This window comes from Ascaphus truei, chromosome 3 (genome assembly GCF_040206685.1).
Source record: "Ascaphus truei isolate aAscTru1 chromosome 3, aAscTru1.hap1, whole genome shotgun sequence".
Classification (NCBI taxonomy): Eukaryota; Metazoa; Chordata; class Amphibia; order Anura; family Ascaphidae; genus Ascaphus; species Ascaphus truei.
In genome coordinates this window covers 101,698,158-101,714,294 of record NC_134485.1, presented here as the reverse complement: position 1 = coordinate 101,714,294, position 16,137 = coordinate 101,698,158, and the positions used below count along the sequence as shown (strand labels likewise).

The window sequence follows — 16,137 nt, the reverse complement described above, 5'->3', positions numbered from 1 at the left end:
GAGGCATAAAGTCTTTTTAAAGACTTGGATTCATATTGGGGCATTATTACTATCTAATCTACATAGTGTGACCCTCTCTCATATTTGTAATTGCTGTTTTATTTTATACCTAAGGAAGTTTTTATAATAAATATAATTTCTAAGAAGACTATAACCCATCTATGTATTGCACTGATTATATTATCTCCAAGTTCTATCTGATAGTGAATTTATAAACAGTTTCTATGGATGCAGTTACACTCTTAAACAGATCCAATTGGATACAGAGACAAGTCCATCTGTTCAGAGATCCCTATCAGCTGAAGTGCCTCATTATTTTCAAATCAAGTGTGGATTAATTTTGATTCCATCACTTTCCTGTTTCTTTCCCTTTGCGCCTTGGTCATATTCACTATATATATATATAAATTATACAGCATATCAAGAGGGAGCTGTCTTTAATTTTTGAAGTCATTAATAATATGTGTCACAGGAGACCAGCCTTTTACCAGACGGTAGCTAGCCGGGCTTCACCTTTATTATGCCAGGCTTCATTAAGAATCCTGATTTACTTAGTCAGCTAGGGGTTTTTCTTTCCCCCTGCTTTCTTTATAATTTTTCTTAGTATTTGCAAACTATATACTAGCCATCTGCAGCTAATATAAATAGAGAGTGGGTGCTCCAAAGATGGTGAAATCTTCATGCAATAACATCAATAATTCAAATGTAGGGCTCATGCATATGCCTCTAACATGGAGTTGGTATATTATATAGTGTGATATGTGAGTGACCAGTCAAAAATCAATATAACTTCTCCTGAAGGAAGCAATCAAAAATGCTAGATTTCACCTTGATGTGACCTCATTGGAGGAAATATAACACATACTGGTACTCATCTATGTCCATAAACCACATTGAAATATCTTGAAGAGATCTTACCCACTCCTTGAGTCTTTGGGAGTCCGTATTGGCGTGTCTGAAACGCGTAGGAGGAAATTCACCTCCTTTGGGTGATGTGTTGTACTTGTGCTGAATAAATAGACTTTATTTAATACCACCTGACTCCCTGGCAGTACGCTGCTTTCCTCTTTTTTTCTACATTTGCAGCTTATAGCAAGTTCCTTTTTTTTTTCTATTTTGGAGGTCTTTTCAGTGTGTTCTCTCTTATATGTTTTTTAAATTGTTTGTGTATCTAATGTGTTAAATTAAAATTCATTCTTTGATTACTTTCATATATCATGTGTATTTGCGGTTATTTTTGAGTGCTGTTATAAGGATTCTGTTTTCTTTTGTGTCTTTATATTTACATTTCCATTAGGACCACCAGGCATTATATTATAGATTTATTTATATATCTTTCAGATTTATATTATATGCTGCTTTTGTGATTTCCAATGTTAGCGTGACCATTTTGTGTGACTCCCTTTCTTCTCTCTCTCTTCTCTTTCTCTTCTCTCTCTTCTCTCTCTCTTCTCTCTCTCTTCTCTCTCTCTTCTTCTCTCTTCTTTCTATTTTCTCTTCTCTCTCTCTTCTTTCTCTTCTCTCTCTCTTCTCTCTCTCTTCTCTCTCTCTTCTAAACTCCTGGTATTGAGGCCACATGCAAGCAGATGTTGATTGTGGAATGTGGTCCCATCCATATTCTATATATCACAAGACTGAAAGTTAATCAGCTCACTTTAAAGTAGCAAAAAGACATGAGGACAAAGTGATAGCTCGTGTTGTGCTGATCTCTTTGGTTCTTGCTTAGTTCTCGTCTGTTTATTACATCCCTGGCATCGGCTTTTACATTGTCAACTACTGTTGTTTGAAATGTGTGTGGATGGCAGTGGGCATTAATTTCCCTCAGGGCAAATGTTTAGAAACAAATGTCTCAAGAAGGCAACTATTCATTTACAGGTAGGGGAATGCATACATCTGATTACCTTATTATTGGGGTTGAACAAGCAAGATTGACAATCAAGCCTCCTCCCCCACTCAAAGTTGCACTTGCTAAGGAAAGCAAATACAATTTCCAAACTTTGAAAAAGATTTATATTTCCTAAAAAAAGAAATAACGGATTCTGAAATTATAGCGTATGCGAGTTCAATAAATAGAATGTGAATGCTTAAGAGTCTCTAAATAACAAAAAAAGTTACACGTTTACATTTTAACAACAGCTAATTTAAACCTTTTGAGAAGAAAATTATTTTGAATGTTCTTGTAATAACGGTTTATTTAATATAGCAAAATGTTTTTAATTTCTTCTCACAATGATTAGGTCCTTTCGTGCTGAGCACTTTTGGTATTCTGAGACTTTCCCAATCTATCCTCTGTGATAGAATTGTTCTAATCCTGTTCTAATTGTTTCACAAATGTTCTAAAAATTGTTTTAATAATGTTCTTCAGTTGTTGAGGCAAATATGTCATTTTGATTGCAAGTGAAGATACAGAGATTAGTATTAAAAATGTTGAATCAAACAAGTTACAGTACCTGTAAAGAGCTTCAAATATATCTTTGGATGATATTCCAAAAGCCCTTTCATACTGGGGTTTGCCTTCTCTGAAAAACAATATAACATTTTATATTTATAAATTATTGTAGAGGAGATAAGAGATAAGGATAGAGATAAGGGATAAGGAAAGAGATAAGGATTTAGATGATAGATCAGTATAGCGATAATAGATAAGGACAGAGATCTGAATAGAGATAAGGACAGCGATAAGGATAGAGATAATGATAAACATATAGGGACTTATTCTATAAGCTTTGTTAGTGCTTAACCGTGCGATCTTGAAAATCCCCATTGACTTGAATGGGGCTTTCCGTGCAGATCCCACGTTTCATCCACACAGTTCAATGGGGATCCAAATGGTCTGCACACTCACCCTACGCATTTTACTCAGAGGAGCTTCATCAGGGGTTAAATTGATTTATTGATTTATACATTAAACTAACCCCTGATGAAGCTCCTCTGAGTGAAACGCATAGGGTGAGTGTTCAGACCATTTGGAGCCCCCCTGAGCTATGTGGAAGACCATTCTGATTATCCTGGACCAAGTTTTGTCTGGTCTCTGCTTGTACCTGATTAGAACTCCCTGTGGATGGCCACCACATGTGCAATTTCAAGGAAAAGGTGACAAGAACCATATCCACTTTCTGGCCCAGGGTGGTCCACATGCATGCACCTTTAGCACTTAAGTATATTACTTTTGATTACCTGTTTAGAAAACAAATCTATATTATCTGTGTCCTTCTGTGCTGTTCACATATGGGAATCACCCCATATTTCTATCCTTTTCCTGAGGAATAACCACTAGTACACATTGGAAGAACTCCTCTGAGTTGGTAACTGAATAACCACAACTCTTATTTTCAACTTCTCAATTGTGAGTGAGATACCTTTCAATTAACATCACAATGCTGATTTATACATAAATGCACTATTTTGTGTTTCTCTTATTTTTCCACATATTTGGGGAGTATTTGTGCTTCTGAGAGATAAAGATGATAGACATGATACAGTAGATAGAGAAGATAGAGATTATATTGATAGAGATAGAGATGATAGAGATAATGATTAAGATAATGATACATATTAAATCATCATTGCCAACTTCTTCTTAAACTTAAGATTCTATTCCTTTAATGATAAAGAAATTGTAAAACTTATGAAATTAATAGGAATAAACTGACATGTAGCTGATACATTTGGCAGTTTTAATATTATTTAAAAAAAATTAAAGATTAAAGTGCAATGCAAGCTACATTCCTACTGGAATGTAAAACTATATTTATAAAAAAATCTTATATATCAGAAGAATAATAGTCTACTTGAAATACCTTTCCCCCCTCTCTAGTTAGGAGTGTGGAGTTGAACACACTGGCAAATTACAGTGGGTTACTAAAAGTAGATCAAACTACTCTACAAATTAATAAAACTCAAAAGTAAGAGACAATGGGGGCTATGCACAAAGCAGTGATAAGTGTTTTTAAGTGAGATAAATGCTTTATGGCGCAATTTATGGCACATTTTTTTTAGCAATGACTGTGTTTTGATGATAAAAAGCCTTTAAAGCGCTGTACTGTAGTGTTATCGTTGCTTTGTGAATTGCGCTGCATGCAATTTTGCACCATAAAGGCCTTTATCTCACTTAAAAACAGTTATCACTGCTTTGTGCATAACCCCCAATGTTCTTAATTCATATTCTTTACGCAGGATTTCGTTCAAGCACAGCGGTAGTGGTTCCAAGACGCAAGAGGTTAATAATATCGCAACCAAGAATTTACCCCAAACTTCGGAATTCGTTAGCCCTGGTGACTCCGGAACGAATTCTTACAAACTTTAACAAAATTCTTTGATATGGCAAAGTTATTAGATCGGCAACTTGCGATCTAGCCAAGTGGGCTTTTAACAGAGACTGCATTTCTTGCGCTTTCTCACGAAGGACAATTTATTTCGTTTCCCCATCCCAGTAAGTGTTGTATTAAGTATATTCTGAAGTTGTCGTGTGTTTGTCTAGCAAGGAAATAAATCACAATTTATTTTGCCTCCTTGTTGTGTTCAATCGAGAATCACAAAAATATAAAAAGTGTTGATAAGTTCGTGTCCACCGTGACAGTATGAGCAGAATAAAATAAGACACAAGAGCTGCAAGTATCACTTTCTTCCGCTATTCAAACCTATTGTACATAAAACCTGTAATAAAAAAACTATTTTTAAAACGGAACGTTAACCCGTATTGCTGCTGTAATATGTCAATGTATTCAAAGGGGCATCTGATTGGAAAGAAACAATAGCAAAACTGCTTGCTTTACAAAACTATGGCCCATGTGTACTGTGTGTGTGTGTGTGTGTGTGTGTGTGTGTGTGTGTGTGTGTGTGTGTGTGTGTGTGTGTGTGTGTGTGTGTGTGTGTGTGTGTGTGTGTGTGTGTGTGTGTGTGTGTGTGTGTGTGTGTGTGTGTATATAATATATAAAATCAGAAAAATTATCAATTTGATACATCTGGCAAAATGTCTTCAGAATCACATATTTTGCCCACAAAATGCTTCTTCTTTAAAGACTTGTACGTTCATGCCTTATTGGTCTCCAGTAAGAAAATACAAACAGAGATCAGAGATTACAGTTGCTGTGACGAGGGATGGGGGGTGGCCCGGCAATAAAGGGGTTACCCCCCAGCTGGCCAGCCCTACCCTCGTGTGGGAGGCGAGGGGTTAACTGTAATAATGCTTATATGTGTTTTTATTCCCCTGCCTCAGTACATTATATGTTCCCCCCTTTTGGTTGAATGTATTTCGCTGTTTACATGTGTTTTTACCCTTACAGTGTATAAACCAAGAACATACACTGGGATCAGGTCGGGAGGGAAATGGTTAACTGTGTTTGTATGTGTATGGCCCTTTGTTCCCCTTCCCGCCTTTTTACCTCCCATTTGCAGCCCTGTCCCATAGGTCACTATTGGAGCTCCATAGAAGTCTATGGAGATTTCAAGGTTTTTGGCCCTATCCCAAGGAAAACCAGTGGGTGGAGCCCGAGAGGACGAGCGGAGCTCCCCATTGAAATTAATGGCGCAATGCATTTCAATGGGAATACCTTGAGTCCGCTCTCTAAGAACTGAGTTGGATGCCGGCCAAACCGCAGTATCCGAAAATAGCTACAATCTCCAAGAAAGAGCTTTGATCGCTAAAGTACCGTGGGAACTCGGTCACGGCCAAGTTCAAACATTTTAAAATCAAAACTGTGGTTCTGGGACAGCTAGTGATCCAATTCTTTTTGCCCCTAGCTCATGGGAAGCCCCTTAATCGACCCCAACCAGCTCTGATGGGCAATGGCCGTGAGAAAGGGTCACGCCCACCACGAGGTTCGCCGCCATTGACCACAATGGCGGAGGAAAGCCGCTAGGTTTTCAAACGCGAAGTGCAAAAGTGCACAAATCTGAAACCATTATCTCCGGTTCGGTGAGGATTGGAGGAATGGGATTTAGCCACCATGCAGTCACAGCTCCGTCATGATTGCATGGTAATTTTCAGCCCTCTCCGATCAACTGGACAGAGTCTGGTTGACTGTCTAAATTGTGTTTCTGCCATTGACTCCAATGGCGGAGAAATGCAATCTGTGAAACATGTGCTTTTAAAATCCAATATTGTATCTCCGGTTTGGTGGGTCGCAGAGAGCTGAAAATTGGCCACCATGGACAGTCCCCTCCGACATGGGTGCCTGGCAAGTTTTAGCCCGCTCGGCCCAACAGAATGGAATATTTTTATGTATATAAAATATTGTAAATTCACTATATTTTATGCCTACAGTAAAGCCCACGAACGTTGCTGGCCCATAAGGTATGTTAATGGCCAGGGGGCGACAGTCTGTCTACAGAAAGACCACTGATCAAAGGCTCATCCCCCCAGATTGTGTATACAGGGTGGAGATATAACAGGACATGGCCATTCACATGAAGTGCCATAATTCACACCTCCAGTCAGGAGTCCCCGGCCCAGATCCCCATCTGGCAGACTTGGAGACACCAACTCTTTAGAGTGGGGTTAGGGAAATTGGACCCTGACTGGAGGATTGTGCGCATGTGCCAGCTACCTGGGGGCAGGTACCAGATTGCTTCCCACATTAGCTGGCAAAAGGTAAATGGACCCAGGTAATTGTCATCCAATACCTGAGTTCCAATGTTAGGAATAGAGCCCAAATCCCATATAAACAATTGTAAGCTCTATGCCCGTTGTTCTTCGTGATTTTACCTGATGCCTGATGAATTGCTAACCTGAACCCTGGTTATTTCATTGTCCCTTTCCTAAGTAACTGTATATATTCCGTTTGTTATTTGTCCAATATTGTGTGTCCACCTGTCTTTTAAGGAATAAAATCTCTTTATTATATCATAGCCGTATTCAATTCAATCAAGTTATTTGGCGTATATTATAACCCTGTGGCTACCGTGACAGTTGCTTTTTAGTCAATATGCAGTAAACAGGTCAGCAAGAACATCATAGTTAATGTAGGATTTAGTACTGTGCCCATCAACTATGGTATTGTAGGAAAACACAGTTTTTATGGTTTACCCTATTAAATTACTGCAAAACAAATATGGAACATAGCGATAGTATTTTTTTAATGGAATACATTTTGATAAACCCCAAGATTAGTCCTCACCTGTATTAAATGTAGCAGAAAACACAGACTGTTTTGGTTCCTTCAATGTAAATTTAAATTACATAAAAGGTTGTGAGGGAACTCCTTATAGACTTTACTTTAACTACAAATCCTACTTGCACCAGTATAACCTATGACTTGAAACTGATATTATTGTCAATGACAGTTGTACTCAACTTTAGTCGTCAAGAAACCTCAACAGCTCAGATATTTCTACTTCACCACATATGTGGAAACCACTGGTCTACAACATTGCATACTATAAATATAGCTTCTACCATACCTTATCGCTTCTGATAAGAAGTGCCAGATCTTGTACATATTATGAGAGTAGAACATCGTCATGTGGTAGAGAGACCTTGGACTTGACTTTGTGAGGTATATGCTGGAAAGATCTGTGTTTGCATAGAAAGCTTAAAAAGAGAAAGAAAAGTTTAGTTTGCTGATATAAAATATTAATTGACCTGAATATTCACTGACAATGTTAAACTGTATTATGAATTTTGAAGCACATGCCAACATGTGGAAACTTCAGGCTAGGCACTCTGTGGAATAAAGGATATCCATCCATCTTCAATTTACTTGCAATGATATAAATGGGCATATCATACATATTTCAAGTAACATTTCCCTTAAAATAGGAACAACTAGAAGTGTGATAATAAATCGTATCCATGTATTTCAAGAAACAAAATGTACTATTGTGAAAAACTTGCATGTCATACACTATTGTGGTATGAGTTATCTGCTTGCATATATCAGGCAATTGTCATTTAATGATTAGCCAAAAATTCAACATGTGGCACAGATCAGCAACACAATATGATCAACAAGAACTGTACTATACAAACTTGCCAACTAATATGCCCCACTTCACTTTGTCTCCCGGTGAAGTGTAGAAATCTCAAGGGGAGTGGTAAAAGCTTGTATCCATCCGGGTTATATATAGTGCTTTATTAAAGTAAAATAAAGGTCAAGCATACACATGTATGTGATAGTTTGTACCAACTATAATGTCCTATCACTGTACTACTGACTGACATAAGGGGGAAATATATATATATATATATATATATATATATATATATATATATATATATATATATATGTTTTTCCCAGTGGAAACAAATGATCAAATTGGGGTATATTTTATATTATCAGTCGCAAAATTATATTTACATTACCGAATTAGCATTTCACAACTCAGGAGAACAATACCAGAAAGAAAAGTCCATCAGCACAGCTAAATGATTCTTCATATTCAATTTCATAAACTGTTCTGACTTACCAACAAAAACAATAGAGCAGATAACGATAAATTAAGTGTTTTAAACCTCCTGTGCCTATCCTCAAGTTCTGATAAGTTCTTTAAATAGAATGCTGAGCACATGTAAAGATATTATGTCTATTATTGTAAGGAATCAGGGAACAAGCCCCCACGGCGTGTTCCCTCCTTACCTGCCGCTTGTCAGCATCCTTCGCAGCTTACAGAGTGTGCGCGCCCACGCAGGGCTTTTTACAGCTCCCACAGAGCAGCGCACACACGTGACGCACATGTACCACTCCCCATCTGCGTGTTCAAGCCTCATCTGCACCTCCCTCTGTTCCCTGCACAGTGCACCAATCCCTGCCTCCGCGGAGGTCACGCCTCTGCCCCTCCCCTCTGTGTCATTGGCTCTCTCCGCATACAAATACCCAGCTCTCTCAGCTACTCATTGCTGAGCAAAGTTCCTGGTAGCCTTGTGGTTTCCACATCTTGTTCATAGCCTCTGCTTTGCCTTGCCCCTCTGCTGTTTGTTTTCTTGTTTACCGACCCGGCTTTACTTAGGACCCCTCTTTGGATAACGACCCCTGCTTGTCTTTGGACCTCTTTCTGGATAACGACCCCGGCTTGCCTCTGACTATGTGTACCTCTCCATCCCTGACCTTGGCTATTTGACATTCTAATACCATACTGGCTCCAACCCTTGACCTTGGCAATACGGACACAGACCATCCCACTGGCTCCTCCCTACGACCTCGGCAAGAATCACAACTAACCCGCTCTCTCCAACCCAGACCCAGCTACACTAACAATCCACCCTCCAGGCGTGCCTCCGCTGCTGTGGGTGTGCAGTTTTACACTTTCACACCTCAGTACCGGGGTCCCGCCTTGTTCGTGGTGAGCGCAAGCGTTACAATGTATACTGTTTTTTATCCAAGAAAGATTATAGTGCACTGAAAACACTGCTCACCTACACAATTGTAGGTTTATAAATTAAGTTATGTTAAATTGCTTGCATGACATTTCCTCCTAATAAAGTTATGAATTATCAAGACCCAGATCTTCCAATGATGTTTGGGGAATAAAATTGACATTATGCCTTTTATACAGTTATACATGTACAGTACCTCCTCATTTTCATGTCACTGTTAGATACCAAGTAATATTTTTAGTCCATTGCACAAAGCAGTGCAACTGTATTTTGTTAGGGAACTCCTAAGACCTGAGCTTCTTCACGTTTCATTTTTTAAAGATCAATAAGAAAGTTTATACAGGGATTAGGAAAGAATTCCAAGCAGATTAGAACTGTGTACTTGCTGAGGCGTCTCCAACCCCTTATCTGCTACATTTCCTTATGTAAAGCTGGATTAGTTGCTGTAGTTAAGATACTGTACAAATACAACTAGCACTAAATCCTATACTTATTAGTGTAACTGCAGCATCAACACAAGTAATAGAAAGGACCAAACTACAGCTCACAGGTCATCTCCCTTTCTTCTGCTTCTACGTGCCATTGGTTCTGCTATTGCTGTTCACTTCTGTAACTCCCTAGTACTAAAGTAGCTGGAAACATAGGTAGCAAAGGGGTCAAATTGAAAGTGAACAGGGGCAAATAAAAATAGACTACAGACAGAATGGGATACTGGAGAAAATGAGAGCCATAAGCGCACAGACAGAATGAGTGCGGGTTCGAATGACCGGTAGCCAAAAAGGATTAGGTTCAAGGGGAAATAAATAATAGATCAGATATGGCAGGAGAAGGGGATAGCATAGGGTAAAGTGAGACGAAATCTGTGTAATGGGACCAGCACCAGTCCGTGGTGGCCTGTTCTTAAATTACGTGAGGCCCTTAAATGTGTTTTTAATTTGCCCCATTTATTTTACATTTATCATTAAATTCAAGTTTTTTACCCAATAAGATCAAGTTATTCCCTTTACAGTTTCTTTCCCGCTAGTCTCAGTACATTGGTATGCTCTTATGTTTATTCCAAATTATAGACAGTTTAGAGAGAGGGCATATTACTGGGGTTTCTACACTCTGTGGAGAGACATACCTTTTCCCTGTGCTACTTAAATAACCCTAGTGCACTCTGACTGCTTTCCTTCCTAAGGCTGAGTGTCACGGGAGACCAGGTATGTACACCTTTTTATCAGGATCATTCATTGAACAAAACAAGAAAATAAAACAAATAGTAATTTATTCCATTGAAACAGACATACACACAGTGGATTACAAAATACAAGAGAGAAGCAAATTTACTGGGAGTCTGGGCTACAAAACTAGACTTTCCTAGCTTCTGTGGGATGTAAAACAAAGTTTTTAGTTGACCGGGACTTAGCCTGAAGTGTTCCGTAAGTCAAATTGACATGAAGTTCCACATGCCACCACTGTACGAGCTCCGGAGCCTTGAAATAACTTGACCACGAGTAAATCCCAAATGTCCTGGAACTCAAATCGGCTTCAATCCCCAGCCGCGACCGCTACGTTCAATTCTCAGAACGTGGCCGCGAAAGTTGGGACTTAGAAAATATTTTGACCTGAATTTTCTGAAGCTGGCTCGCTGCTATTTCTTTCAGAACATCTCTTTGCGATTTCAAATTTCCCGCTGCTGTCTTGGCTCTCAAAATCTGAGGAGACATTATTGGGGTGGCCAACAACTCTGGACCCCGACTATCTAGGCACAATCTGATAAGACTTTATCCACAAAATCCCCCCTGAAACTCACAGACCAGCAATCTCTGCTTGCTGGCAACCCTGGAAAAGCACAACACATACATTCTTTATTGTTGCACAATCCCATACATTTCATGTACAACAAATGCGTCCAAGAGCTGAACTCCCAAATATGGCTCAGAGGTAGCCAGCCGGACCTAATACCTTTACTGATGACCTGGTTACCCCCTTACCGTGACACTGAGCAAGTGGGTCCCCCACTATTTATTAAAGTGAAATGCAGACTTTGTGAAGTGAAACACGCATCGAGGAAACAACATCGTCACGACGGTGATGTCTGGAAGCGCGACAATGCCATCTTGGTACAGTAACACAGCTTTTATCACAGTCTACTAGGCTGAATCAGCCGCCTGACTACATACACATTCCCTTTATTACCTACTAGCTGAGAGACCCGGCGTTGCCCGGGATGTAATTTTGGGGGGGCGTACGACAGGGTTAGGCTTCCCCCCCTCCCTTGACAGCTAGGTGGGTGACTGAGTTGACTGAGTGTGTGGGTGACTGGGTGGGTGTGTGACACTTGACTGAGTGGGTGGGTGGGTTTGACTTTGGGTCGGTGGGTGGGTGACTTTGGGTCGGTGGGTGGGTGACTTTGGGTCGGTGGGTGGGTGACTTTGGGTCGGTTTGACTTTGGGTCGGTGGGTGTGTGACTTTGGGTCGGTGGGTATGTGACTTTGGGTCGGTGGGTGGGTGACTTTGGGTCGGTTTGACTTTGGGTCGGTGGGTGGGTGACTTTGGGTCGGTGGGTGACTTTGGGTCGGTGGTTGGGTGGGTGAGTTGGGTCGGTGGGTGGGTGAGTGGGAGACTGACTGGGTGGGTGAGTGGGAGACTGACTGGGTGGGTGAGTGGGAGACTGACTGGGTGGGTGAGTGGGAGACTGACTGGGTGGGTGAATGGGTGACTGGTTGGGTGGGTGACTGACACTTGACTGACTGGGTGGGTGAGTGACTGACTGGGTGGGTGAGTGGGTGACTGACTGGGTGGGTGAGTGGGTGACTGACTGGGTGGGTGAGTGGGTGAGTGACTGGGTGGGTGACTGACTGGGTGAGTGAGTGGGTGACTGGGTGGGTGAGTGAGTGACTGACTGGGTGGGTGAGTGGGTGACTGACTGGGTGGGTGAGTGGGTGACTGACTGGGTGGGTGAGTGGGTGACTGACTGGGTGGGTGAGTGGGTGACTGACTGGGTGGGTGAGTGGGTGACTGACTGGGTGGGTGAGTGGGTGACTGACTGGGTGGGTGACTGGGTGACTGACTGAATGGGTGACTGAATGGGTGGGTGACTGGGTGACTGAGTGGGTGGGTGACTGAGTGGGTGGGTGACTTACTGAATGGGTGGGTGACTGGGTGACTGACTGAATGGGTGACTGGGTGACTGAGTGGGTGGGTGACTGAGTGGGTGGGTGACTGAGTGGGTGGGTGACTGAGTGGGTGGGTGACTGAGTGGGTGGGTGACTGAGTGGGTGGGTGACTGAGTGGGTGGGTGACTGAGTGGGTGGGTGACTGAGTGGGTGGGTGACTGAGTGGGTGGGTGACTGAGTGGGTGGGTGACTGAGTGGGTGGGTGACTGAGTGGGTGGGTGACTGGGTGGGTGTGTGGGTGGGTGACTGGGTGGGTGTGTGGGTGGGTGACTGAGTGGGTGACTGGGTGGGTGACTGAGTGGGTGACTGGGTGGGTGTGTGGGTGACTGAGTGAGTGAGTGGGTGGGTGACTGAGTGAGTGGGTGGGTGACTGAGTGAGTGGGTGGGTGACTGAGTGAGTGGGTGGGTGAGTGAGTGAGTGGGTGGGTGACTGAGTGAGTGGGTGGGTGACTGAGTGAGTGGGTGGGTGACTAAGTGAGTGGGTGACTGAGTGGGTGGGTGACTGAGTGGGTGGGTGACTGAGTGGGTGGGTGACTGAGTGGGTGGGTGGGTGACTGGGTGGGTGAAAGTGACTGGGTGGGTGTGTGGGTGACAGTGCGTGGGTGGGAGACGGTGTGTGACTTACCTTGACCCCGTGGCATCTGGCTGGGGCAGGAGGTGAGTTCGGGAAGCTGGGGGGGGGTTGGGGCAAGAGTGGCAGGAGTCCCGCGCCGCGCTTCCCCTCTCCGGTAGCGGCACACGTGATGGGGAGAGCAGGAGGCCCGGCCCGCGCTTCCCCTCTCCGGTAGCGGCGCACGTGATGGGGAGAGCAGGAGGCCCGGCCCGCGCTTCCCCTCTCCGGTAGCGGCGCACGTGATGGGGAGAGCAGGAGGCCCGGCCCGCGCTTCCCCTCTCCGGTAGCGGCGCACGTGATGGGGAGTCCCGCACCGCGCTTCCCCTCTCCGGTAGCGTCACACGTGATGGGGAGAGCAGGAGGCCCGACCGGCGCCGCGAGGGGGCAGGAGCCTGGAGTTTGCTGCTGAGCAGCAGGGCCGCGCTTCCTCCGCGGCGCACGGTGAGGGTGATGGTGCGGCTGGGGATGTTGCGGAGCGTGGGGATTTGGGTGAGGTGGGGAGGGGGGAGAGAGTGAGGGGCACCGGGAGAGGAGGGGCACCGGGAGAGGAGGGGGGGGGGGGTGTGGAAGGTGAGCTGCGGTCCAACTGACGGGGGAGAGTGTGTGTCCCTGTGTGTGTGTGTCCCTGTGTGTGTGTGTGTCCCTGTGTGTGTGTGTCCCTGTGTGTGTGTGTCCCTGTGTGTGTGTGTCCCTGTGTGTGTGTCCCTGTGTGTGTGTCCTTTGGCCGTCACTCCGCCTCAGGCCAATGAGAGGTGTGCGGGGGCGGCCCAAGGGACCAATGAGATTTCCCCTAGGGACACCGGACATCCAGGCAGGCATGCATGCATGCAGGCAGGCAGGCAAACATACAGTGCTTTCACTAATATAGTATAAGATGGGGATAGATCTGCTGGCCCTGTGTTAGATTACATATTTGAACTGTGGCACCTATTTATATGCCATCTTTATAGTCTACATATAGCAGAGATCATTTTCCATACCAGTATCTGCTATATATGGTTTAGATTGTATGTGCTGATGTTACTATGGTCTGTTTTAGGAATTGTATTTGTTGATGCATATACTGTACTATACTGTTGCTGCCTCAATTATATGTAGCCATGCCATCTGTGGCTACTAGTCTGCTTCCCTCCTGACAGTAAGCCATGGTACAATCAGGCTGCCAGTAGTTGATATGAGGTTATCCCCCTCCAAGGAGCTGCATTTGAGTGACAGCAGGAGGTAGTGACATCAAGCCTGGGCATGACCAGTCATGAGGCAGACCTGGTGCCCTCCTCCTGGCTGTACTTAAGGGCAGTGCTGCCCCAAATTCAGTAGTGCCTTCCTCCACTTGAGGAAGGCAGGTCATACATTAGAGAGGTTGATTATTCGGCCTTCTCCAGTCCTCTTCCCTCTGGGGAGAGTGAGTGAGTACCATACGATGCATCCACCAGTATTAGATCACTTGCCATGGAATATCCCGGACAATCTCACAGTAAATGCCTCAACATTTCTGTGAGATTCTGTTCGGAATAACACAGCAAGGGGTCCCTGCGGTCCCATTCAAACTGAATACAAACTGAATGGGACTGCAGGGACCCTTGCTGTTTTAATCCGATGGGCCATTAGGAATCCCACAAAAAATGTTGAGGCATTTACTGTGAGATGCCTTAGTTTTTACCCCTGCTAGAGGGGCAGGGAAGAGTTGTGACTCCTGCTGGTGCCCTTGGCCTGCAGTGAAGGTCCAGGGATCATCCTTCAGTGGTAGCTAAGAGCATGCATCGGCAGAAACCTGCCGTGTTACTGTGCTGTATAGTGAAGACAATAAACCGTTCCTGTTTGCATATACCTCCGGCCTAGTGTGTGATCTTACTAGGGGGAGAGGTAAATCGGTTCTACCTTGAGAGATCATCATCAGTTCCCTGGAGCCTACGGCAGATGGAGTCGCTGCACTGCTAAAGAATATGTAGGGTATGAACCCCAGAAGCCTAGTCCTGTGTCCCCGCTACCATCGGCCGATGACTCAGTCGTCCTTTTACCAGCAGTTTTACGTACCATACACAATAGTAATGGCCAAATCTCCCACCGGGTTGGGGAAAAACTGTTACATATATTATATTGATTTGTACACACATATACTGTTATGATACCATACTTATACTAATACCTAATTCTGGTGTCAGAGTACATACCCGATTGCATTCATCCAAGATCTCCACCCCATGGAAGATTTTAATTTGCACACTGTATAGTTCACATGTAGTTATTTTTGATGTTATTAAAATGGTATTATTTATTTTTTAGTCCTATGTGGACGTATATATTATATGTGGCCAGGTTCCCCTCTGGTCTCCACTTGCCCCCCCTTACCTCCGGGAGTGTGGCGGGTGGCGTGAGTGCTGTCAAAGTCAGCGGCAGACCACGAATGACCCTTCCATCCGGAGGGAGATGCTCTGCCGGAGAGGTTCAACCGGACTCTCTTTGACATGCTTGGCACCCTGAAGGGATCTCAAAAGAGCGAGTGGAGTAAACACGTGGAGTCCTTGGTGCATGTCTATAACTGCACCCGCCACGAATACCCGGGATTCACTCCCTACTTTCTGATGTTCAGGAGAGAAGCACGGCTACCGGTGGATATACTGTACGTCTAAGGGTATCTACCGATGGCGTACCCAAGAGGACACACTTCAAGTATGTACAGCGGCTCCAAGACAGCCTACAACAAGCTTACTAACTAGCAGAGAAAACATCTGCTCATCTGAACGCCGGTAACAAACGGCACTATGACCATACGTTCTGCCATTGGAGACGCCTTTGAAAAAGTCAGAGTGTCGGACGAAACGCGTCAGGACAGTAGCGCCGACATTACGTCATCATCAAGGGTCGGAAGGAGTGGCAAGCCTCTAGCACTGCTGCACACAGCCCCAGAGTTGGCGCGGATGATAGCCGATCTTGTCTGGAGGGACTGATTACCTAGGACTTCTGCAATTATCAGTTTTAATACCATCCATGAGGTCTGAAGCATTGAAACACGAGCTGGCAGCGTCTGATACATCTGATGCTGTAGGAGA

At 43.9% G+C, this 16,137-nt stretch overlaps 1 protein-coding gene across 1 annotated transcript in view; it reads right to left on the bottom strand.

The window, feature by feature from the left end:
• The window catches only part of LOC142491682 (acetylserotonin O-methyltransferase-like), a 65,471-nt gene that overhangs the window by 32,581 nt on the left and 16,753 nt on the right, over positions 1–16,137 (bottom strand). Inside the window, exons 4-5 of the mRNA XM_075594599.1 lie at positions 7,402–7,531; positions 2,451–2,519 (exon numbers count right to left, since the gene is read on the bottom strand). Coding sequence (XP_075450714.1) covers positions 2,451–2,519; positions 7,402–7,531 — 199 coding nt within the window. The remainder of the gene's footprint in view (positions 1–2,450; positions 2,520–7,401; positions 7,532–16,137) is intronic.